The following is a 21447-nucleotide window of genomic DNA, read 5'->3' on the forward strand; positions in this document are numbered from 1 at the left end:
GATCCAATAGGAACAAGTCGGAATAATCATTTCCACGACCACTGCATACACCAAGCTGTGCAAGCAACATTATGCAGGTACATTTGATAATTAGCAGATTCTTTTGAAGCCTCATTTTTTTCATGAGCACAATTTGTTTAAAAAACGTTTGGCTGTTTCCAAGTCCTCCAGAGCAATTTTATGTGCTTTGTTACAAAGAAAAACAACACCTAAATTTAGACATCCCTGCTTGCACAAACTAATTCAATACAACTAACTCAAAACATGCCCTGTTCCCGAGGTAGAAAATCTGACTTAAAAGTGTGCTTTTACTGCAACCTCAGAAAATGTGAAAAAGAAAAACGAATAAAGAAGTGAGCTGCCAAACACAGGGTGTGTGCCTAATTTTTTTTTATTTATTTATAAAATAGCAGCCGTTCAAAACGGTGGTCGCTTCTCACAGAACACTGCATTGCAAGAGTCACCGAGTACAAAGTCCAGGTTGCTTTGAATAAACAGCAAAAGATAATATGACTAGAATGCAATGAGCATGACAAGGTGCATCTTACAAGGAAGAATGTGCACCCAGAGATGATCGCAAGTGCATGCCACAGCTCTAGCACCACATATGCGTAGCTCACAGCAGGAAAGTGAAGATGAAAGGAATCACACTGTTAATGTGGGTCATGCTCTGTGCACTTTCCACATGCAAGAGTCTTAAATGTGCGATACATTAAACAACTAAAGGAGGTCAGCTGAGCCAAGCAAGAATGGGCAAGCAGAACTCAAAAGCATCAAGGGGCATGCACTTCGGTTCACAGGCATAAAACTGGAATAACAGGAGTGAAGCAGTCAGGTAACACTCGAGAAAACTCTTATTTCCTTTGTCCCCTACTGGCAGTCTCAAGAACCAAGCTGCAGTTATGCTTCTGCACGCTGGAGGCCATACTGCACTTCACAAAACCGTCAGACATCTTTCATTGTCACTGGTCTCTCTTATTTGCAGCTGTCTCGGTTTTTTGGGGGACAGCCCCCTCCCCCTTAAAAAAGCTCAGCAGACTAGACAAAGGCACCAATTCTTTACATTTAAACTTTGCACCAGTGTAAGCTATAAAAGTCACAAACGGCAGAATCGCTCAAGAAGAAAACAAATATAGGTCCCCGCAGAAAATGCCTAGTGGTATGACAGAATTCCAGAGCCATCCCTCATGGCTCAGTCAAGCTGACAATGCTCCCTCCGAAGCCCTTGCCAGTCTGCAAGGTTCAATGTTCGCAAATGGCAACTCATCAGATTCGGATAAGGACACGTTTTCATCTGGACGAGATCGAGGAGCACCAAGAACTAATCTCCAAAATCCAGCATCTATGGCAAGCTTACCTCATCGGTACAAGTTTGAAATGCCTCGAAGCATGAAAACTGATGCAACGAGACAAGGCAAATGATGCAGAGGTATCACAGGCACATCCAGCTCTGTGTATGTTACATCCTCCATAACAGATTTTCATTGTGGTGCAGTGAGCCTTTTCACAGTCTTTTTTAAAAACATCTGGAAAAAATTCTGAAACATCACAGCCGCCAAGCTCTGCTCTTTGTGACCCCAAAAGAGTACATAGAGCAAGCAGTACATAGAGCGGCCTCAATGAAAAAAAGATGTTGTAAAATCCCAGATGCTTCAATTCATTGGCCCAATATTGGCAATGTGTTGGCAATGTCCAGTCCAACATAGGACCAGTGCATTATCAACACCCTACCAATACTGGGCCGATTATTTGTGCCACCTGAGCAACGATGCCAATATTAGTGTCGATCATAGAACAGTGTGTGTGTACATGTGTGCATGTGTGTGATGTACAACCACATTCATGATTGGAAATGCTGAGTAGCTACACTGTGCCTCTGACCTATATCCCAGGCAGAACAAACCATCGGTCCAATATCAGTACTCTTTTGGTGATGCACTGGTCCTATGTTGGGCAAGCAATTGCCAATACACTACCAATATTGGGCGGCGGTGTGTGTTGCTTGGGCGAATGCCATGACAAGAAGTGAAAACTTGAGAGAAACAGTGGGTCAAAGTGGCCTGAGAATGTATCTTGGAGGACTGAAAAATGCCGCAGTGGTTTCAACACACAAGCCTTTAGAATCGAGAAATGCTGGGCAAGGCAAAGCATTTCTTGCATGTGCGTGTCCCTCAGAACGGTCATGTCGCAGGTCATGTTTCTGGGTAAAGATGCAGTGTTGGTGCACTCCTTTTGAACAGTCACGTTGCTGCCAGCTGTGGATAGCAGCTGTCACGCATTATAATTCAAACACAATATTTCAGCCACTTTGAGTGGTCTGCTTTCCTGAGAATGCGTTTTGGCCAATGCCACACTTCCAAGTGGCGAAGAACTGTGCTTGGCTACTGGTCCGACTACAGATCGCCACGAGTCACGGCTCTGGCACAATTCAGAAAAGGTTGCTGCACAAACACGGCCCAACTGGCTCTCAGGGTGAAAATGCGACTGAGTCACTCTTTTGACAAATGTAGATGAGATGTCTCACAAATTACCCGCAGAGTGAGCATAGAGGTCATGAGTGTAGGTCAACACGACACCAGAAGCAAACTGCACTAGCAACATCTGCCGACAACACATAAGCATAAACACTAACAGTAACCCAAAGGCACACGTATTCAAGGACACGTGTGTTGTCACAGGCCACCTAATAAAAAACAGGCCCAGAAGCTACCTATAGTAGTCTACATTCTGTCCACAGTGCACGCCCAAATATCAGTCACATTATTTTTGGTATTTCAACAACGTAACTAGTATCACAAGGAAGACTATCTAAAAAAGCTATAAGGACTGCTTTGCATAGGGCAGATGCCACAAAGCACACGCATCAAATGTGACTCAACAGGTCACACCAAATGCTTACCTCATCATCGCAAAAAGGGGTACCCCATGAGGAAAGCAAGGCAACCCTTTTTCTTATTTCTATGTCTTGTCATGAACTCTTCCTACCAAATGACAGTCCAGCCAAATATTAAGCTGCACACTTTCACAACCAAATGTATAAGCAAAAATGATCTCCATCAACAATAGGATGCCATGACCCTATTATTTCATACACAGATGGCACCTCAGTGCAAACTGCTGTGCAAACTCGGGGCCCGTGTTCTGACTTGGACACCCGTGGTCCCTTCATCCCCAAAAGTGTGCACTGATTGATTGAAGCTACAGACGCAGCTGCTGTCTACCTGCGCAGTTAAAACTGTCTCTACTCGTTTCTCCATGCTGTTCCTGAAAGCCTGGGACCTGCGACACTTGTACAAACTAAAACTAAATTTCAAGTTAAAAGAACAGCCTACTAAAAAACCAAGTGACATACCCCACATAAAGCAAATGAAAAGAACTTGGAGGCCAATGCTTCTGACCAGAGCTCCCATGCAACTACATCAATGTTGCGGTTCCAATGAACAGGCACCTCTGAGACTGAAGACATAACACAGGAGACAGCCACGAACTGAATGTGCCTCATCAAGAGATGCCTTTTCTTTAGTTTTGCATATTGAAATATTGCTGCCCTTACCTTACTACACGCATCTGTTTGTACCCCGTGTAAACAGCAGTGACATAACTCTGCCTTCAAGTTCACCCTGCATTTTCATTGCCTCGCGCTTTAGTATTTTTATTTTTACTCCTCTCGTAACATTACTCCCCAAATCCACTCTTAAGCAACGCTCATTTTGGTTCTGTGAGGCAAATACAAATACCACACAAATGAAAAACCATCACGCCAGTGTACAATGCATGCATCGCTCTCCAATGATTGGCCTCCTGCCTCTACGTGTCACAACTGCTCCAGCCGATCAAAGTGCTCCTGGGGCGATCTAAATCAGGTGGGTACCAGGCTCACACCCTGGCCACTCACTAAAGCTGGCGGTGGGTGTCAGCGGGGAATAAAAAGCGCAAAAATGGAGCGAGCGGCTGTCAGGTGGCGCTCACCAAGGCCGTCAGGTTCTTCGGTGATGGGCGGCTGGTGCGAGGCTGCCGGCCGCCGCCTCTGGTCAGCCGCCCTCTGGCGTCGACCCCGCTCTGTAAACCGGAGGGAGCACTTAATGTCACGTGTTAACAGGAAAAGGAGAGAAAAAGGAGAATAATAATGTGACGCACCCCTCTTGATGAGGTCACGTCCCTCGTTGACAAGATCACCAGTGAGCTCGTCGTCGGTGAGGAACTGCTCGAAGCCAAGGCAGTGGAGCAGCCGGCTCCCTAGGTGCCACCAGGTGGCCAGGCAGAGGACGCAGATGAGCGTCGGGAAGTAGAGGTTGAAGCCCCGTGCCACGATCGGGATCAGATCCAGGTGGCCCATGATCTGCACCCAAGTCACAAGATTCACCCTCCATGCCAAATCACATAATGTTTGATCTGTGGAGTTTAACGTCCCAAAGCAACTCGGACTATGACAGATGCCGTAGCGGAGGGCTCTGCATGTTTCGTCTTCCTGGGATTCTTTAATGCGCAATGACATTGCACAGCACACTGGCGCCGTGCTTTTCAACTCCCTAGAAAGGTGACCGCCGTGGCAGGGATTCGATCCTGCATTCTTGATAACAGCAGCCGAGCGCCCCAACCACTGCGCCACTGCGGCGGGGTCCTCATGTAAGGATGCAGCATGCTATGGCAGTGACGCATGCAATCAAATCTGTGTGCACAGTACATCAGATTCTCCTCATTACAAGACTTCCTGCTTGGATTCAAACCTATGCAATGGCACACATACAGAGGAGAGCACTGCACCTTTTCATTAGGCAAAAACAGCCTGCCTACACACACCTAAACAGTGTAACCTAAATGAAAGACGGCCAATAAATCTATGCACATTTCTTAAAGAGTGCTTCAGCTACTGTGTTGGGCTGAAAACACAGATTCTGCCACAGCAGCTTAATCATGCTGTGTTGATGTGCAATATGAAGATAACACTTTTTTTTTTCACTTATTTTTAATGCAACTGAATATTTGGCACTAAATTATGTAGAAGCCATCAACCCCTTCTTTTAATTTTGCCTTAAGAGTCGGCTTGTTATGTCTAAACCGGTTTTCTGCCTGTACTCACGGACAAGTTTTTCTGGCTATGAAGCCAAAGCTACGAGTGCGGAGCTTTCGTCATGGTGTTAATACACCATGCAGTTCTGGCATATCTGGCTTCAGGATATTTCCGGCAGATGGCGCTGCCATCCCGTTTGCACGGTACAAAAAGAAATTTAACAATAAAGATGACGCATGTGCTGTATAAGGTGAAACAATTGACCATATTATACTCGAATGTAATGTTATCCATCCGGAAGTTGATGCAGGCGCAGTCACTGTTCCTGAAGCTATGGGGTTTAGAGATACCAGTGGCTAGGTGAATAAACCGGCAGTGGAAACTAGAAAAAAACGACTGGAAGATTGGTGGCTTAAAAGCAGAGAAGTGACATAATGTTAGTAATGTAGAAACAAAAATTTAATAAATAGAATGATGGTTTAGTTAACCAATCTAAATCAATAATTAAGATATAGGGAGAAAAGTGAGCATGATAGCTACTGCTACCACCCCATTTCAAAGGGGACGCTCCTATATTCCATCCATCCATCCCCGGTGTCGTGTACTGATTTTAAAATGCTCTAAACTAATGTTGTACTGGCCTATATTGCAGTACAATCTTGATCTAATAACAGCATAAGCATTTCTGCAATGGTATAATATTGCAGAGCACGATCTGCGCAATTTATCAAGGGACTATATTCTGCTGCACAATGAGCAGATGCGTTTTAGCTCTGTAACTTTGGCTGCATAGCCACAAAAACATGTCTGGGAGTACAGTCGAACCCAGATATATCGAACTCGAAGGGGATTGTGAAATAGTTCGATATATATGTATAATTCGATATACAAATATCGGCTTGAGACGCCACTTGTGATCGTGAAAAATAATACGGTATTTGTCACGTAGTCAACCCACTCGCATAATGAACCCACTCCCCATTTTTGCTCCCGAGAATTTGAAAAAAGAAAAAAAAAAAAGCATTCGGTGGTGCATCCCTCTGTATCGACCGTCGCATCCACAGCTCATTTATTGGCAGCGCGTCAAGATTCCGCGCAGCAGTAACGTCACGGCGTGTTTATTTTTTTTACTATACTTTTCATATATCCTGCGATAGCAGGGAGCAAACTTGGTTCGATTTATCGCGCCGCGCTTGGGTGGGGCGGGCGTAGTCCACTGGTACAAAATCACCGGCAAGCGTGATAGCTGCAAATGCTGTTTGAAGAGAACGATGCTAAAAGCCAGTGTCATGATCGCAGCCGACCACATGCTTTCATTGATTCATAGATGCAAGAGTGAACGACTCTCGCAAAACAAAAAAAATCTGCCGCTTGTTAACGTCCGCAGCCGCCATAGCTTATGCTGCGCCATAGGTTCGGCCCTTGAACAACTCTCACAAAAGAAACAAAATTGCTGCTTCTTAACCTCCGCAGCTGCCATAGCATGCGTTCAACACGATGGCAAGAATAAATGACTCTTGCAAAAGAAAAAAGAAACAAAAAAGGGTCTGCTGCTTTTTAGCTTCCGTGGCCACCGTAGCTTATGCGCGTTCAGCAGGTTGACACGAGACGCTCATCGTACATCAGCCACCGCGTGCAGAGCGTTCACAACACACACTGGAGAAGCATCTGCCACGGGCTGAGCTGTCTTGTCCGCACGTGCGTAGTGCGTGCTGCTGCAGACGAAGACCGGGAAAGAGAGAATAAGGGGAGATATAAAACTCAGCAGAAGAGTGGGCACACCCTTTCGCATCGTTCTATCACATTTTTCCCCTCTCCCCAACACCATGGCTGCATTGGTGCCCTCTCGTTTCTTCACACACATGACCTGCAAACGTAATGTGCTAGCACGGCAGCGATCATCGCAGATGCGCGCCCCTTTGAGGGGAAGGGCGCGGCGCTGCCCTAGACCAGCCCTCGCCGAACTCTGCCCTCTTATTCCTTCCGCGCGTGGCTTGAAAACGTCACGCAGCAAACGGCTGAGGTTATGCGATCGTCTTTGGGAAAGGCGCACCGTCCAATGCGTGGTACGAAGTTCGATATATCAAACGGCCGGTGACATTGAGTTCGATAGATGATGCAGCTTTCCTATACTTTTACATGGGATTTTCAAGGGAATATTCCGTGAGTTCGATATAACCAAAATACGAAATATCCGGGTTCGATATATCCGGGTTCGACTGTATAACATTAGCCAAGCAAAGCATAGCATGTCCATTTCCCAGCATTCTGTTTGGTTTGGTTTGATTTGGTTTGGTTTGGTTTGGTTTGGTTTGGTTTGGTTTGGTTTGGTTTGGTTTGGTTTGTGAGGTTTAACGTCCCAAAGTGACTCGGACCATGAGAGACGCCGCAGTGGAGGGCTCCGTAAATTTTGCCCACCTGGGGTTCTTTAACGTGCACTGATATTACACAGCACACGGCACTTTGCTTTTCACCTTCATCGAAAAGATGATTTGGTTTACGGGTTTCAGTGTCCCAAAGCAACTCAGGCTATAAGAGACATCGTTTCAACTAACTAGGGTTCTTTAATGTGCCCTGACATTGCACAGCACACTGGTGCATTTCGCTTCATCGAAAAGAGACCGCCGTGGCCGGGATTCGAGTATGCATCCTTGGGCGCAGCAGTCAAGTGCCCTAACCACTTTTCCCAGCATTCCCGCACTGCTCCATGACAAATAAACCATAACCCCAGCACTTCCTATTTAATCTGCTCACGCCACCTAGTGAAGAAGCACTCTCACCTCTGTGTATGCTGTCTCGACCCGGTGCGACTCGGAGGAGACGTGCGTGTCTAGATGCAGCAGGCCTAGGAAGTTGAGGCACAGGGGAGGAGTCAGACGGCACAGAAGCATGCCCGCAAAGACGAGGCTGTACGCATCCGTCAGGTGGTGCGGCGCCAGGTAGTAGTAGTTGAGCACCCGCACCCGAAACACCGTGTAGTAGGCGCAAACGCACAGGTAGCCCAGGGTCACCACGCTGACCACCTCGATGGCCAGGTAGTCGTGACGCTGCTCAGCCGCCCGGTGGAACACCCCGAACAGGGACACCATGGGCGACCGGATGAAGAAGGTCATCTCGCTCCAGACAACTGCCGCACTCCACAAACCCAACAGCACCGACAGCACGCGCAGGCACAGAGCTCGCACGCGGCACAACCAGTACCACTCTGCACAGACAGACCCACACCGAAGGAGGTTGTAGAGACTTTCACGACATACAGGGTGCTAACACGGTTTATTTCATGTGGCGGAGATACACAGGACTGCTTCTGTGTGCGGCTTTGGTAAAGTAATGCTCGTTTCAAAATTCCACGACAAACTCACATTTGTTCGTTGATGGTGGCAACCACACGCGAGTGAATTATTGTTGCACAATGGTGCGAAATGAATTAACGACAGGCTAGGAAAAAAATCACTGCCTGGTGTGTGTAAATGCCTGGCATGACTGTGCATCAGTGGATGGTCGACGAGATCTTAAAAGAAAATTTAGTGAGAAGATGATTTGGTGCGGTTTATGAGGTTTAACGTCCAAAAGCAATTCGGGCAATGGTGTAGTGGAGGGCTCCGGAAAGTTGAAACACCTGGGGTTCTTTAACATGCACTGACATCGCACAGCACACGGGTGCCTTGCTTTTTGCCTGCATAGAAAAACAGCCGCACAGCTGGGATTCGATCTCTGTGTCCATGGGCATAGCAGTCTAGCACCCTAACCACTGCACCACCATGGTGGGGCTTTTTTAAAGGTGATAAATATGAATTTTTCAAATAAGAATCACAAACATATTGACTCGTATTCTAAATTTCGAATAGTTTCGCACATTTGCATTTGTAATTTGTAATTTCGAAAAACACTGCACCACTTTGGAGGAACAGAAGAACGCACACAGAAGACATGATGGCATCGTAAAACTACATGCTGACAAGGGGGGGAATGCGTGAAACTTGCAGGCCCACACTCAGCATGCCACACCCACCGGCCTGCCACTTCACACAGCACAGTACTCGGCAGCGCACTCACCCACGGTGGGACCGCACCAGGACCCAAGCAGGGTGGGTGCGCCGGAGCTGGTGCGGCGGAAGCGTCGCTCGCGGCTCTCCTCGTTGCGTGCCACATCCTCCAGATGAAGGGCCTCCTCCACCAGTAGCTGCCACTGGCAGCTGGTGCGGCCCTCGTGCTGCAGGGCACGGATAACCTGCGCACACAAGGAGAATGCCCCTTCTTAAGTGCAAACCACATGCACCACCTGATGGCGCAGAATCTATAGTGCAGTGCTCTGATAAGCACAGGAGTTGGCTCACTGAATGACACCGCATACGGCCTCGCTGTTTCTAGTTCTTTCCTCCGTATCCTTGTGTCTTGTTTGCTTGCTCGCATTGCAGCATCCCCTAATTAATAAGCTGGCCCTTGTGGATGATATATATGCCGACAGTCGGTGGCTGGCTGGGCCCAAGACATCTCTGACACTTTCTAGGACAAAAAGTGCGACCTTCTTTAACTCAGTCAGAAAGCCTCAAAGCTACCTTCACGCATCCTTTCATCACTGCTGACCATGGGCGAGAGCTTGACCACAGAGATGCCCTATATCAAGCTTGCTTATGCAACCGCACCATCACTTGCTGCTGGCAAGCAACAATGTGCAGGCCTGTCATGAATGTAGTCAAAAGATAACAGTAACAGAGATAGGCAATGTGAATGAATGCCAGCGCGGCATGTTATCTGATGCTATTGATATTAAGTTTTCTGCTTATCTGCGGTGTGATTTTAAACACCGAGTACATGAAACTGGAACAAGTCAGCCATGTCTTTACATGAGCATTTCAATTTAAGAAATGAGTAATAAACTACAACTATTCTTTCCTCACACAAAGACATTCTCGTAAAATTTATGACAGATGACGTCGAATGCAGACATGTGGCATCCATTCCCTCAGTGAGGGTGGGTAAGAAGAAGAGACTTCTGAGTATGCTTGCTTTCTCTACGAACAACACGTGGTAAGGAGTCCTCACCTTAGGAAGCGGTCACAACAAAGAAACGTTTCAGAGCTAGGACCCTAAACTCCTGAACGCTCATGGATTAAGAGATGCAGATATGGCACAATTAGATGGCACAACACTGGACTTGAGTATTACTGTACAGCAGCCATGCTGCGCAGCTCTGCTTCACAATGGAACCAAATAAAAGTACCCGTCTAGCTGTAGCCACAGCGTTGTGCTCTCAATAGCCGAGACCGCATGCTCTAATATGCCACTACATTTCATATTGTGCCCTTTGAAAGCGAGTGTCGGTCTAGAATAAACCATTCTCTTTTATATGACGTCAAGTATGTTGCTCAATAGGTGGAGGTCGTAGCTTGCAGTTCATTGTCTAGAAGGCATGACCTTGAAACTACATGATTTGGTTGATTCCCTCGTAAAAAAAAAAATGAAAAGATCCCAGCACTGAAAAGAAGCGGCAAGCAATGTGACAATTACAATGCAAGGAAGTTGCAAATGGCCCACCTGTTGGTGCAGCCGAACTAGGCTGCGCTCGGTGACTGCCGAACCGGATAGCACGTCCACCTCCGTGTTGATGCGCTGCCGTGAATGGCTGCCTACCTTCGTCCCCTCCGGCAGCTGCATCCAAGAAAACCACAACCGAATGACAGTCCCACCTCCAACTCGGTACCTTTGCACCACTCCGGAAGCACGTCACAACAAAAGAAATCCCCCCCGCCCCCGTCAACATAGATTGCATATCATTTAAAGTAATTACAGCTAAACCTTGGTATATCGAACTTCAGTATAACGAAATCCTCGATATAACGAAGTTACAAGGAATATGTCACATAATGCCCTTTGGAAACCATGTATATTTTACCTCGATATAACAAAGTAAATGTTTCTGTAATTTCATTACAACGAAATCTTCAGACAAATAAAGTTTACCCGGAAGGACGAAAATTTCGCAGAAAGAGACGACGGCCAAAGGGACAGCGTCGCCAGCATGCAAGACCTGGGTAACTCAAGCGGATCGGCCTCCTAGGGCGTGCGACATTCGCTCCCTACAAGCAAGAGATAAGCGATAAGCTGCTAGAGTATGTGTCCCCCCTCCCCCACCTCCCGCTTTTTTTCTTCTCTCCCTCTGTCTTTTTGCTTCATCACAAATGGAGGAGAGCGGCAGCTCCGCATCCGTCCCCCCCCCCCCCCCCCCCGATTTCTGCTGTGATCACTCCTTTGCTATGATCCAAAGAAACTCTTCCCCGTGCCTGCGAAGGCTGATGTGTCAGCATACACGCCCATCTGCCATCCCTTTCTCGCACGACTCTCGCGTGGCTGTCGTTTCCGCAGGCGTTGTTTGTGCGCTGCTTGCTGCTCGGTTTGCCAATTCCGACTCTCCTTCGCTTTGGTTTCCCGTGTGCGTTGCTGCAGAAGCTGTTTGTACGCTGCTTTCTGCTCTATTCATCAATTTCGTCGATTCTCCTCTACGACTCTCCTTCACTTTGTCACTGCCTGGGTCACTGCCTAGGTCCTTCGAAGGAGGACCAAGGCAGTGACACTGACACTGACGACAGCGATGCCTCAAGTAACCGTGAAGTGCTTGACGCAGCAGACGTGCTGCGGTGCTACGCGAATTTAACAAGACAGCAAGAAGCGATGCAATCCCTATGGGCGTATGAACGCATCGTGAGGCCATTTCTGATAGCTAAGCAGATGCAAAAGAAGGTCACGGATTACTTTCAGAGGAAATAAAAACGAAGTCCTTACAACTGGCAAGTGCTTAGGTAATTCGATACAACGAAATTTCATTATAACGAAGTAAACTGCCGATTTTTACTTCGTTATATCGAGGTTTAACTGTATATATCAGTATGCACCTCAATGCGGCCACACAGAAATTATGGCTATTTAGTTTTGGTTTGGTATTAAATGCCCCAAGGCAACTCGGGGTACTGTACTGAAGGGCCCCAGGTAACATCAACCATCCGATGTCTTTAATATGCACTGCCGCCACTGTAGACAGCGATCACAAAAACTAAGCTAGACACTTAAAACTAGGAAAATGCTAAAGCTTCCCTTTAGGAGCAGTAGTACCTTTAACACTCTGTTGTATTTTATAGAACCTGAATCCTAGCTTTCACTTCACTTGCGATTAAACAAGACTGTAAAATTATGGCCTGAAATTTTATGGCGATTTTTACTGGTCACTCCGGAGCAGGTTGTCTTGCTCTGGGATTTCAAATTCTACTGGTAAACCAAGATAGCTTGCACATATTCCACAGGTCGTTTGAAGCAACTTGGGGCACTCTACCTCGATCCGCAGACCAGAGTCGGATCTCACAGGAAGTTCTAGTCGGCGATGTCATAACTTCCGGATATTGCGGGATCTTTTTGACTGATTTTAGTGGCTTCAGAGATATCGACGGTGAACACTGGTCACCCCCGTTTTTTTGCACATGTGTCGATGTGCATCTGTCGAACAATGTCCGCAGCGTTAAAATTGTGCGAAAGCAAGTTGCAGAGTGCCACACTCCCACCTACATATCAACCGCAATGAATTTTGGACTACGAGGTTACTTCAACTTCCAGAACTGGACCAAATTTACTTCCTCCGTGTGCTCTGCACGTTCCACTGGTCAACAAAAGCTGATTTACTCTGTAGAGGCTTAGGCCACTCTGTTCCAATTCGGACATCTAGCTCCAATCGGCCAGCGGAAATCGCCATTAAAGAGATGCATCCATTATGAGCACACCAGAGATTACACAGCCACAACTAACTTGCCTGGCCATAGGCCCATCGACTGAGCTCAAACTAATATGGCGGCAATGGCGGTACAGTTTAGTGGTCGTGGTACTTTTCAGTTCTGGTGACTCTATCCCATTCCTACGGCTGCAATGTGCAGCGCATGCAAACAGACACACCGCACCTTGGCCAAGATCACATCCAAGTGGCGCCGCAACGGATGGTGCCCCGAGCTGAGGCTGCCAGACACGTGCTGGATTTCCTGCAAAATATGACAGCTCCGTTAGGGCATATAAACATCAACCGTGCACTCCTGAACCTTGCACTGAGCACCCGAGCTACCACTGTGGATGAATACAAGCAAAACTGAAGCAACAAATACTTCTCGAAGAAGGGCCTCCTAGCAAAGGCACTGACCTGTTGCCAGGATACCATGATCAGACCTGCTACCCACCTGCAGTGCCACGCTAAAGGTTACAAGGCAAATGATGACAATATAATGACAGGAGGTCAATGCCACTGGCTGAAGGCCTCCTCTGAAGGAAATTTGCCACTTTGTGACATTTTTTTATTTTATGCTTGTTTATCGTCTTTTGGATGAGTGAAAGTTGAGAGAAAAGGAAATGAACCATCCTCGCATCTGCGCGGGCATATTGACATTGACCAGGAACTTTTTTTTTTTTTTTTACCAGCGAGAGCATCTGCACTGTCCTGATCATCAATTACTTGACACATGTGCGTACGCTGGATGGGTTGAAAAAAGACGCCGGGAGTAATCCATTCCTTCATCAGCAGGGACGCTATCTTGGCTCTCAAGCAGACTATGCCTCAGCAAGAGATTCAAAGACTCCCCTATAGCCGCTCTAGAAAAGTGAGCGCCTGCCGTCCAGAGGCAGCAGCATGCATGAAATACTTACCCAGTACCTCAGCACACGCTGAAAATTGAGCAGAAAGGCATTTTGCATACAGAGCACTGGGTGACACTACGCACCCTGGTATAGCAGTGAGTGTTTCCTTTCCCCATACCTGGAGCAGGTCGTCAAGGCGTTCTTGGGCCTCAGCACGCTCCAGGCTGAGCTTGGCCGCCCGGAAGTATGTGTGGCGCAGAGCATGACCCCGCTGGGCACGCTGCCACAGGCCCCGGGGCACCTCCACCAGGCCGTAGCCCAGAAGCAGCACCAGCAGAAACAGACCCCATGTGTTGCTGGCACTCACGCACACCACCTTCAGCTTGGCCCTGCACGTACACTTCATTAGCTGTCGACTTGCAAGTCGCTTCCCACACTTGCTTGATTATGAATACTGCCACTTGTTAGCACTACAGTAGCTGCCATGCAAGTAACCTCGAATACCCACTTGATTATGAACCCTGCCCATTCATTAGCACTGCTGGTTACTTCCCCCAATATAACTGCTGCCCATATGTTTGCATTATAACTGCCAGTCTGCATACCATCTTCTCCATCCGCATTAATAACCATGCAATAAGTGAAAAAATGAAGCACTTACGCATCCAGGTTCATGCCCGGCTGCAGGGCCAGGTAGACAAGGAGAACACCAAAGATGAGCAGGTATGTGCCATAGTAGATGGCGTTCTCAATGAGGGCACGCCGAAGTTTGCCCACTGTCGTGAATTCACCCGCTGTTGAGTACGACTGCATCAGCGGCAGGATCAGCCTGCGAGGCACCCAAACAGTCATTGCGCACCATTCAGCACGACCAGGATGGTTTACTCTTGAAAAATAATAATGCTGCTTCTCAACGTCCGCAGTCACAATAGCATACACTATGCCGCACGTTCAGCACAACGAGGATGGTTGACTTTCGAAAAAAAAAAAATTGCTTCTTAACGTCCGCAGCCACCATAACATACGCTACGCGGCACATTCAGCACGACCGCAAGGATTAACGACTCTCGTAAAAAAAAAAAAAAGAAAAAGAAGACAGATCTGCTATTTCTTAGCGTCCGCAGCCCGCATAGCTTACGCACGTTTCGCACAACGACACGAGACGCGCATCGCACGTCAGCCGCCACGCGCAGAGCATTTACAACACACAATGGGGAAAGCGTGTGCCACAGGCTTAGCTGGCTTGTCTGCGCATGCATAGTGAGTGCTGCGACGAACAAAGACCAGGAAAAAGAGAGGCAGGAGAGAGATAAAACTCGGCAGTCGCGCTTCGCTCTATCGCATTTTCCCCTCTCTCCCGGCTGCATTGGTTCCCTCTCGTTCCTTCATGCACATGGCTTGCAAACGTCACATGCTGGCGTGCGGCGCGCGCCTTTGGGGAAAGGGCGCGGCGCTGCCCTACAGCAGCCGTCGCCGTTGAAAACGTCACAGCAAACGGCCAAGCGTGATGTGATCGTCTCTGAGGAAGGCGCACCGTCCAATGAGTGGTGCGGAGTTCGATATATCGAACGACCGGTGAAATTGAGTTCGATATACGACATAGCTTTCCTATACTTTTACATGGGATTTTCAAGGAGATATTCCGCGACTTCGATACATCCAAAATTCGAATTATCCGGGTTCGACTGTACTAATAAATTTCACACAGTGGATCACATCAGCGGCAATAGCCACAAGTATGTTTGGGGGCAGCCTAGAATAATAGAATGATGGGTGGACCTTGCCATCTCTTGTGCCAGTTATCTTCAACAAACATGGCCTATATGATACCAAGCTCTAAAGGTTAAGCCCTCAAAAAATTCAAATTTTACATAAGACTGCCCTCCTAGTATATAAATTAATGTCCTTTTTATTAAACCAAGCGCATCAAATGATGATGTTTCTCAGCGGCAAAATTCAGTTCCTTGCAAGAACAAGACACTTAAGGCAAGAATGATGGCACAGGCTACAGAAGAGAAAAGAGATACACGCTAAAAGATAACCTGCAGTTGACACAGAAGTGGAATGTTCGAGAAGCAGAAAAAGGTTAAAGCAGCCATCTGTGCTCTCGTCTCATGCCGCCTGTCACCAACAATGGCCAATAGGCAGCCCCAGCATCGCGCTGGACCAGCTGACCCTCACATACTCCTGCACCACCTTCGGACTACTGGCTTCGGCAACGATAGCAACCTGGCAGGGAGGCCTTATACTGTAAAACCTCGTTGACAAGTTTTTTTAAATATGCGGAGAAGAAAACGCATCATCCGGGAAAATGTATAATCCGAACCGCCTGATTTTGAAAAATTGAACTGCTCATTGAGGTAAAAAGGCATTTAGAATAGAGACTTTCACTGCATTAGCATTTCTAGCTCTCGTAAAATTCAGTCTGTATTCACACTGTTTTCAGCACAGAAAAGATTTAGTAACAAATCCGGTTCGTAGCAGGCAATGATGAGCCAAAACCGTTTCCTTGTTTGTGGGTGCTTCGCCCCCATACACCAGTGACATGTGCAGAAGCCATCGCAATGCCTTACAGCCGCCGTGTTTTTGCTCATGCTGCGTCCCCCAGACCTGGGCCCACTCGTATGCTAGCAAATAGTTGTAGCTACCAAATGGTTCATCCCTATGCCCATAAGGCAGCACATAGAAACCACCGCGTTTTTTTCTCCTGAACTCATGTTTAAGCGAGAACGGTGTCCTCGTATGTTGGCTTTCTTTGATGCTCTGCCCCTTTGCACATAGGCATTGCAGGACAGCAACTGTGGCGGATGAGTACACTCGTTAGCACATGTCCGATCAAGCACACAACCTATTATGTGACCTCAATTTGTCGAAATTTCGAATGTGTTAATCAGAAAATTGTTTTATTCGAGAACATATTCACCAAAAAAAAATTGCGTAACTCTATGGGAAATGTTTTACTGCCCGCGATTTTGACTGTATGAAACGGGAAATTGTATGAACTGGGAACGTATCAATGAGGTTCTACTGTTTATCAGTTTTGTCTTGTACAGCACCCGAAAGTAAATGCCATGGCAAATGACGTCACAGAATACCATCAGGAATGTTCCACATATGATTCCGTTTATAGGTCTTAACATCCTAAAGCGACTCAGGCTATGAGAGATGCCATAGTAGAGGACTCCACAAATTTCAACCACCTGGGGTTGTTTAACATGCACTGATATTGCAAAGTGCACCAGCGCCTTGCTTTTTGCCCCGATCGAAAAGTCAGCGCCACAGCCAGGATTCAATCCCGCATTCCTTGTATTCATTAGTGGATTGCCCTAACCACTAAGCCACCACAGCAGGTAGGAATGTTCCAACATGGCTTGTAGTGGTGTTACGTTAGTTGTACGGGGGTATGCAAATACTAATGTTTCCAAACACAAATAGTACGAAGGAAAAAAATGCTTTCAGATACTGACTATGCTGTCTTGCACATTTATGTGAAGTGCATCCTTTAAGCTATGCATCCATAATTTATGACTCCATTCCTTCTCCTGCAGTGTGCAGCAATGCATGTAACAGTGTTGCAATGTTGTGAGTGCAAAGGCTCATGCTGAGCACGGACTTGCGTACAGAGGCAGAGGACAACACAAGCTGGCCCCTGCAAAAGTGGGAACAATTGTAGAGAGAAACTTCACATTCACTGTACACACAGGGACAGGAGAGGCCAGATGCTTGTACAGGCTGAGGCTGGCCTCCTATTGGTTTCTTTACCATGAAGCTACAGTCGAACCCAAATATATCAAACCCAGATAATTTGAATTTTGGTTATATCGAACTCGCGGAATATCCCCTTGAAAATCCTTGAAAGTAAAGGAAAGCTGTGTCGTATATCGAACTCAATTTCACCGGTCGTTCGATATATCGAACTCCACACAATGCATTGGACGGTGCGCCTTCTCCAAAGACGATCGCATCGCCCTCAGCCATTTTCCGCATGACGTTTTCAAGCCAAGCGTGGAAGAAATGAAAGGGCACAGTTCAGTGATGGCTGGTCTGTCTAGGGCAGCGCCGCGCCCTTTCCCCAAAGGCGCACGCATCTGCGGTGATCGCTGCCATGCGCCAGCACGTGACGTTTGCGAGCCATGTGCGTGAAGGAACGAGAGGGAACCAATGCAGCCATGGTGTTCAGAAGGGAAAAAAACGCGATAGAGCGAAGCGCAAGGGTGTGCCCACTCTTGTCCCGAGCTTTATCTCTCCCCTTCCTCTCTCTTTCCTGTTCTTCGTCCTTAATTGTCATGCTGAACTTGCGGCGCAGCATAAGCCATGGCGGCTGCAGACATTAAGAGCAACAGTTGTAAAGCAAGCGGTCAGCTGCGATCATGCCACCGACTTTTAGCATTGTACGCTTCAAACGGCATTTGCAGCTATCACACTTCCAATGATTTTGCGGCAGTGGACTAAGCCTGCCCCAAGCGCGGCGTGATAAATTGAACCAGGCTTGTGTGATCAAGCCATCACGGGCGCTCCGCCAAGTTCACTCCCTGCCACCACAGGATCTATCAAAAGTATAGTCAAAAGATAAACACGCCGTGACTTTTATGCTGTGTAGCATCTTGGCGCGCTGCCATAAATGAGCTGTGGTGCGACGGTCGAAATAGAGGGACGCGCCTCCGAACGCGTTTCTTTTTTTTTTAATTCTCGGGGGCAAAAGTGGAGGGTGGGTTCATTATGCGAGTGGGTTGATTACGCGACAAATACAACATCATTTTTCACGATCGCAAATGGCGTCTCAATCTGATTTCTGTATATCGAATTATCAATATATCAAACTATTTCGCGATCCCCTTCAAGTTCGATATATCCGGGTTCGACTGTATCTGCATAGATGCACTTATATTGCCCAAAACAGAAAAATGTGAATTATTTAAGAAGATGCTATTGGTGTACCAGCAAACTCAACCGTGTCCTGTGGTCTTGTGATGCCACAAACCCGGCTACCAATTGGTGCTCGGCGTGTCACATGACCTTGTGACATCGTCAACCTCTTGATAATCGGAGAATTTCATGACACCTCTCAAAGGATTCGGTGAATTCCGCGACACCATAAGGCTTTCCTCTCCATGTGAACTATGATTCTACTGCACTAATATTTTTTTTAAAAATCAGACATCTGTGACTGCAAGACACCTAAAACAATTTACAAGCTTCCATTCTCTGTTGAAGCAGAAACCTTCACTTAATCCCTTAGCATGAATGTAAAAGTTACATCTTTTTTGCAAGATACCTTGGTCTACATTTGAAATTAATTTTTGTTTTAATTAATTTTTCTAGCATCCACAACACACTTTCCGCCAAGGTGGCACAGTGGTTACGGCTATTGACTACTGTTTCCGAGGGTGCGGGATCGAATCCCGGCCTCGGCGGCAGGTTTTCGATGGAGGTCAAAAGCAAGACACCCGTGTGCTGTGCGATGTCAGTGCACGTCACAGAACCCCAGGTGGCCGAAATTTTTGGAGTCCTCCACTACGACGTCTCTCATAGCCTGAGCCACTTCGGGACATTAAAACCCACACTTCAGAAAACACTTCCCATGCACTTCATATCCTAGGTAACATGCACAGGATTTCTCAAGGATTCATTGACTGCTGCCTGCTCGGAGGAATGACAAGGACAACAGACTCAAAGGAGACTTCAAGTTTTAATTTGTTTTGTCGAGTCTCTCAGAGCCACAGCTGGGTATTCATTATAGAGACGAGAAGCTTCCTGCTGAAGCAAAAAAATAAATAAATAAAGCTTAGGTCCGTAGTCTGTCATTTGGAGTCTGGAAGCCGATTTTAAACACAGTACAATTATGATCCCTATATACCAATTGTGACTGCTGAAGTGCCCAATGGTTGGGGAACAAATGAGCTAGCCAAAGACTGAGACACAAAGCCACTCCATCAATACTTTTCAACCACCATGCCCACGCGGTTCTTAATGTCAGCATATGTAATGCTGGTACAGTGAAGAAAACACCAGGAGCCCAGAAGCAGCCACGCGGAGTGCCTCACCAAGTCAGGGCCTGGGATGTCCAGTAGACGACTCGCCAGAGGCTCTGCAGCACCCCTTCTGGCACAAAACTCCAGGGCCGCACGCACACCGCTGCACCATGCACACATGGACACAGACCATTCAGTGTGTTGTCCACCGTGGTGGGTAAGCGTAACAGTAAGCGTAATGTAGGTGTACAGCTTGAGCAATGTTTGCTGCAAGTCTGGTATGGTGACAATATACAATGTTTCTTAGTTGTGAACCTTTACCTCAAGAAAATTAGAACTGAAAGTTATATTTTTTTTCTCTAATAAAAAGGAACTGGGTTTAACGTTTTTTACATTCAGTACTTTTGCTCTCCAGATTCCTTGAATGTCTAAAAAGTTGTCTGCACAACTCTGCACGTACTAGCTTCTCATGTGCTTTTGCAAGTGCAACTCCTGTCTTTGCATACAATGAGAAGGTGAATAAACAAATGGATAAATGAAATAAAAGAAATATAGAAGATGAATATGACTTGTATGGCAGGGAATGCATTAGCGTTCACATTCCGTCTGAAGGAGCAGCTGTTTCAGCTGATGGGTTAAGAACATGTGAGCAGATGACAGGATCTAGTCTGTCAAAGCCAAAAGACGTTTGTTTCGGCCACAAAATGAAGCTGTCACGCTATCACTAAAAGCTAAACAGCATTTAAAATTATAGGGAATAATTTCCTATCACATTGAAAAACTGTCGCATAGCATTTCACAGCCTTTTAGTCTTTAATGAGAACTTCATTTTGCGGCTCAGACAAAAATCCTTTGGCGTCAGGACATTTGACCAAGGCTGTACTTTTGTTCAACCAACAGCTTGCCTTGCATGTCCACATCGATGGCACGAGCGATGACTATTTAATGACAACCATTTGCAGTGCTGCGCTCTCAAATGTCAATAGACATGGCAATGTGCTCACGTCAGGAAATGTTAAGAATTCAGCCAATTATGTGATCTCGCAGCTCTACTATGAATGTTTTTGATGACAGCACCAGAAAATAGTCCGAAGACGACTTCACGAGCTCTGATTTCAGCTCCCATGACGATTCAAGTGACGATCAAGCTGGAACTTCAACTCGTGAACCAAGGTCAGCATACGTCGTACTACAGCTTGCTTTTGAGTACTTATACATGTTCACTATGAGTTCTTGCTGTTATACGATCCTATTCTATAGTTTAAACAAGGAAATTTCCCATACGTGTGACGGCTTCTCCGGAACACCAATCAATTGCAAAGTTCTTTCGCTGGATCGAGCTGACTTTGATCACCTAGTTTTCAGTGAAGAGTTCCCAGAGCAAATTTTCAATCATGATGGCAAACCAACTCACATTCCAGCCCCCTCCACGAAACATGCTCACCACAAACCATAAAAAGTTAAAAAATGCAGAAGCTGAGAGCTGCCCTATGGGCAAAAGAACAGCAGTATTTAGCAATTTAGCAATGATTCCATCAGAACAACACACCTTTCAGGTAGACTTCACACATAACGTATCAGTTCCCTAATACTTTGGTTTACTGCATGGTCAGAAGAATGGGTAGGTCAGACTAGCCCCAATCCAAGTGAGAACTCGGTGATAACCACTACTCTGAAAGAACACTAAAAAAAAGATTCGGAGATACATACTAGGTGTGCCAAATTTTCACAACTAAAGAAGGGTCAGTATAGCATGTTTACAATATACCGAGTTATTATCATTGCTTTCTTTTCTTTTTCTTTTTTTCTGCTATAGTCAGTGCCTTTTTCAACTATTTATGCACTTCTCTTAAAAAA

General features: G+C 46.6%; 1 protein-coding gene across 1 annotated transcript in view; it reads right to left on the bottom strand.

Moving 5' to 3' along the window:
- The window catches only part of LOC146178785 (G-protein coupled receptor-associated protein LMBRD2B), a 49412-nt gene that overhangs the window by 18913 nt on the left and 9052 nt on the right, over positions 1-21447 (bottom strand). The window contains exons 4-12 of the mRNA XM_084578549.1: positions 19663-19753; positions 14280-14447; positions 13797-14007; positions 12955-13032; positions 10550-10663; positions 9068-9242; positions 7792-8216; positions 4138-4339; positions 3970-4059 (exon numbers count right to left, since the gene is read on the bottom strand). Of these exons, the coding sequence (XP_084434675.1) occupies positions 3970-4059; positions 4138-4339; positions 7792-8216; positions 9068-9242; positions 10550-10663; positions 12955-13032; positions 13797-14007; positions 14280-14447; positions 19663-19753 (1554 nt within the window). The remainder of the gene's footprint in view (positions 1-3969; positions 4060-4137; positions 4340-7791; positions 8217-9067; positions 9243-10549; positions 10664-12954; positions 13033-13796; positions 14008-14279; positions 14448-19662; positions 19754-21447) is intronic.

This window comes from Amblyomma maculatum, chromosome 9 (assembly GCF_055883805.1).
Source record: "Amblyomma maculatum isolate TAMU_Amacu chromosome 9, ASM5588380v1, whole genome shotgun sequence".
NCBI classification, from domain to species: Eukaryota; Metazoa; Arthropoda; class Arachnida; order Ixodida; family Ixodidae; genus Amblyomma; species Amblyomma maculatum.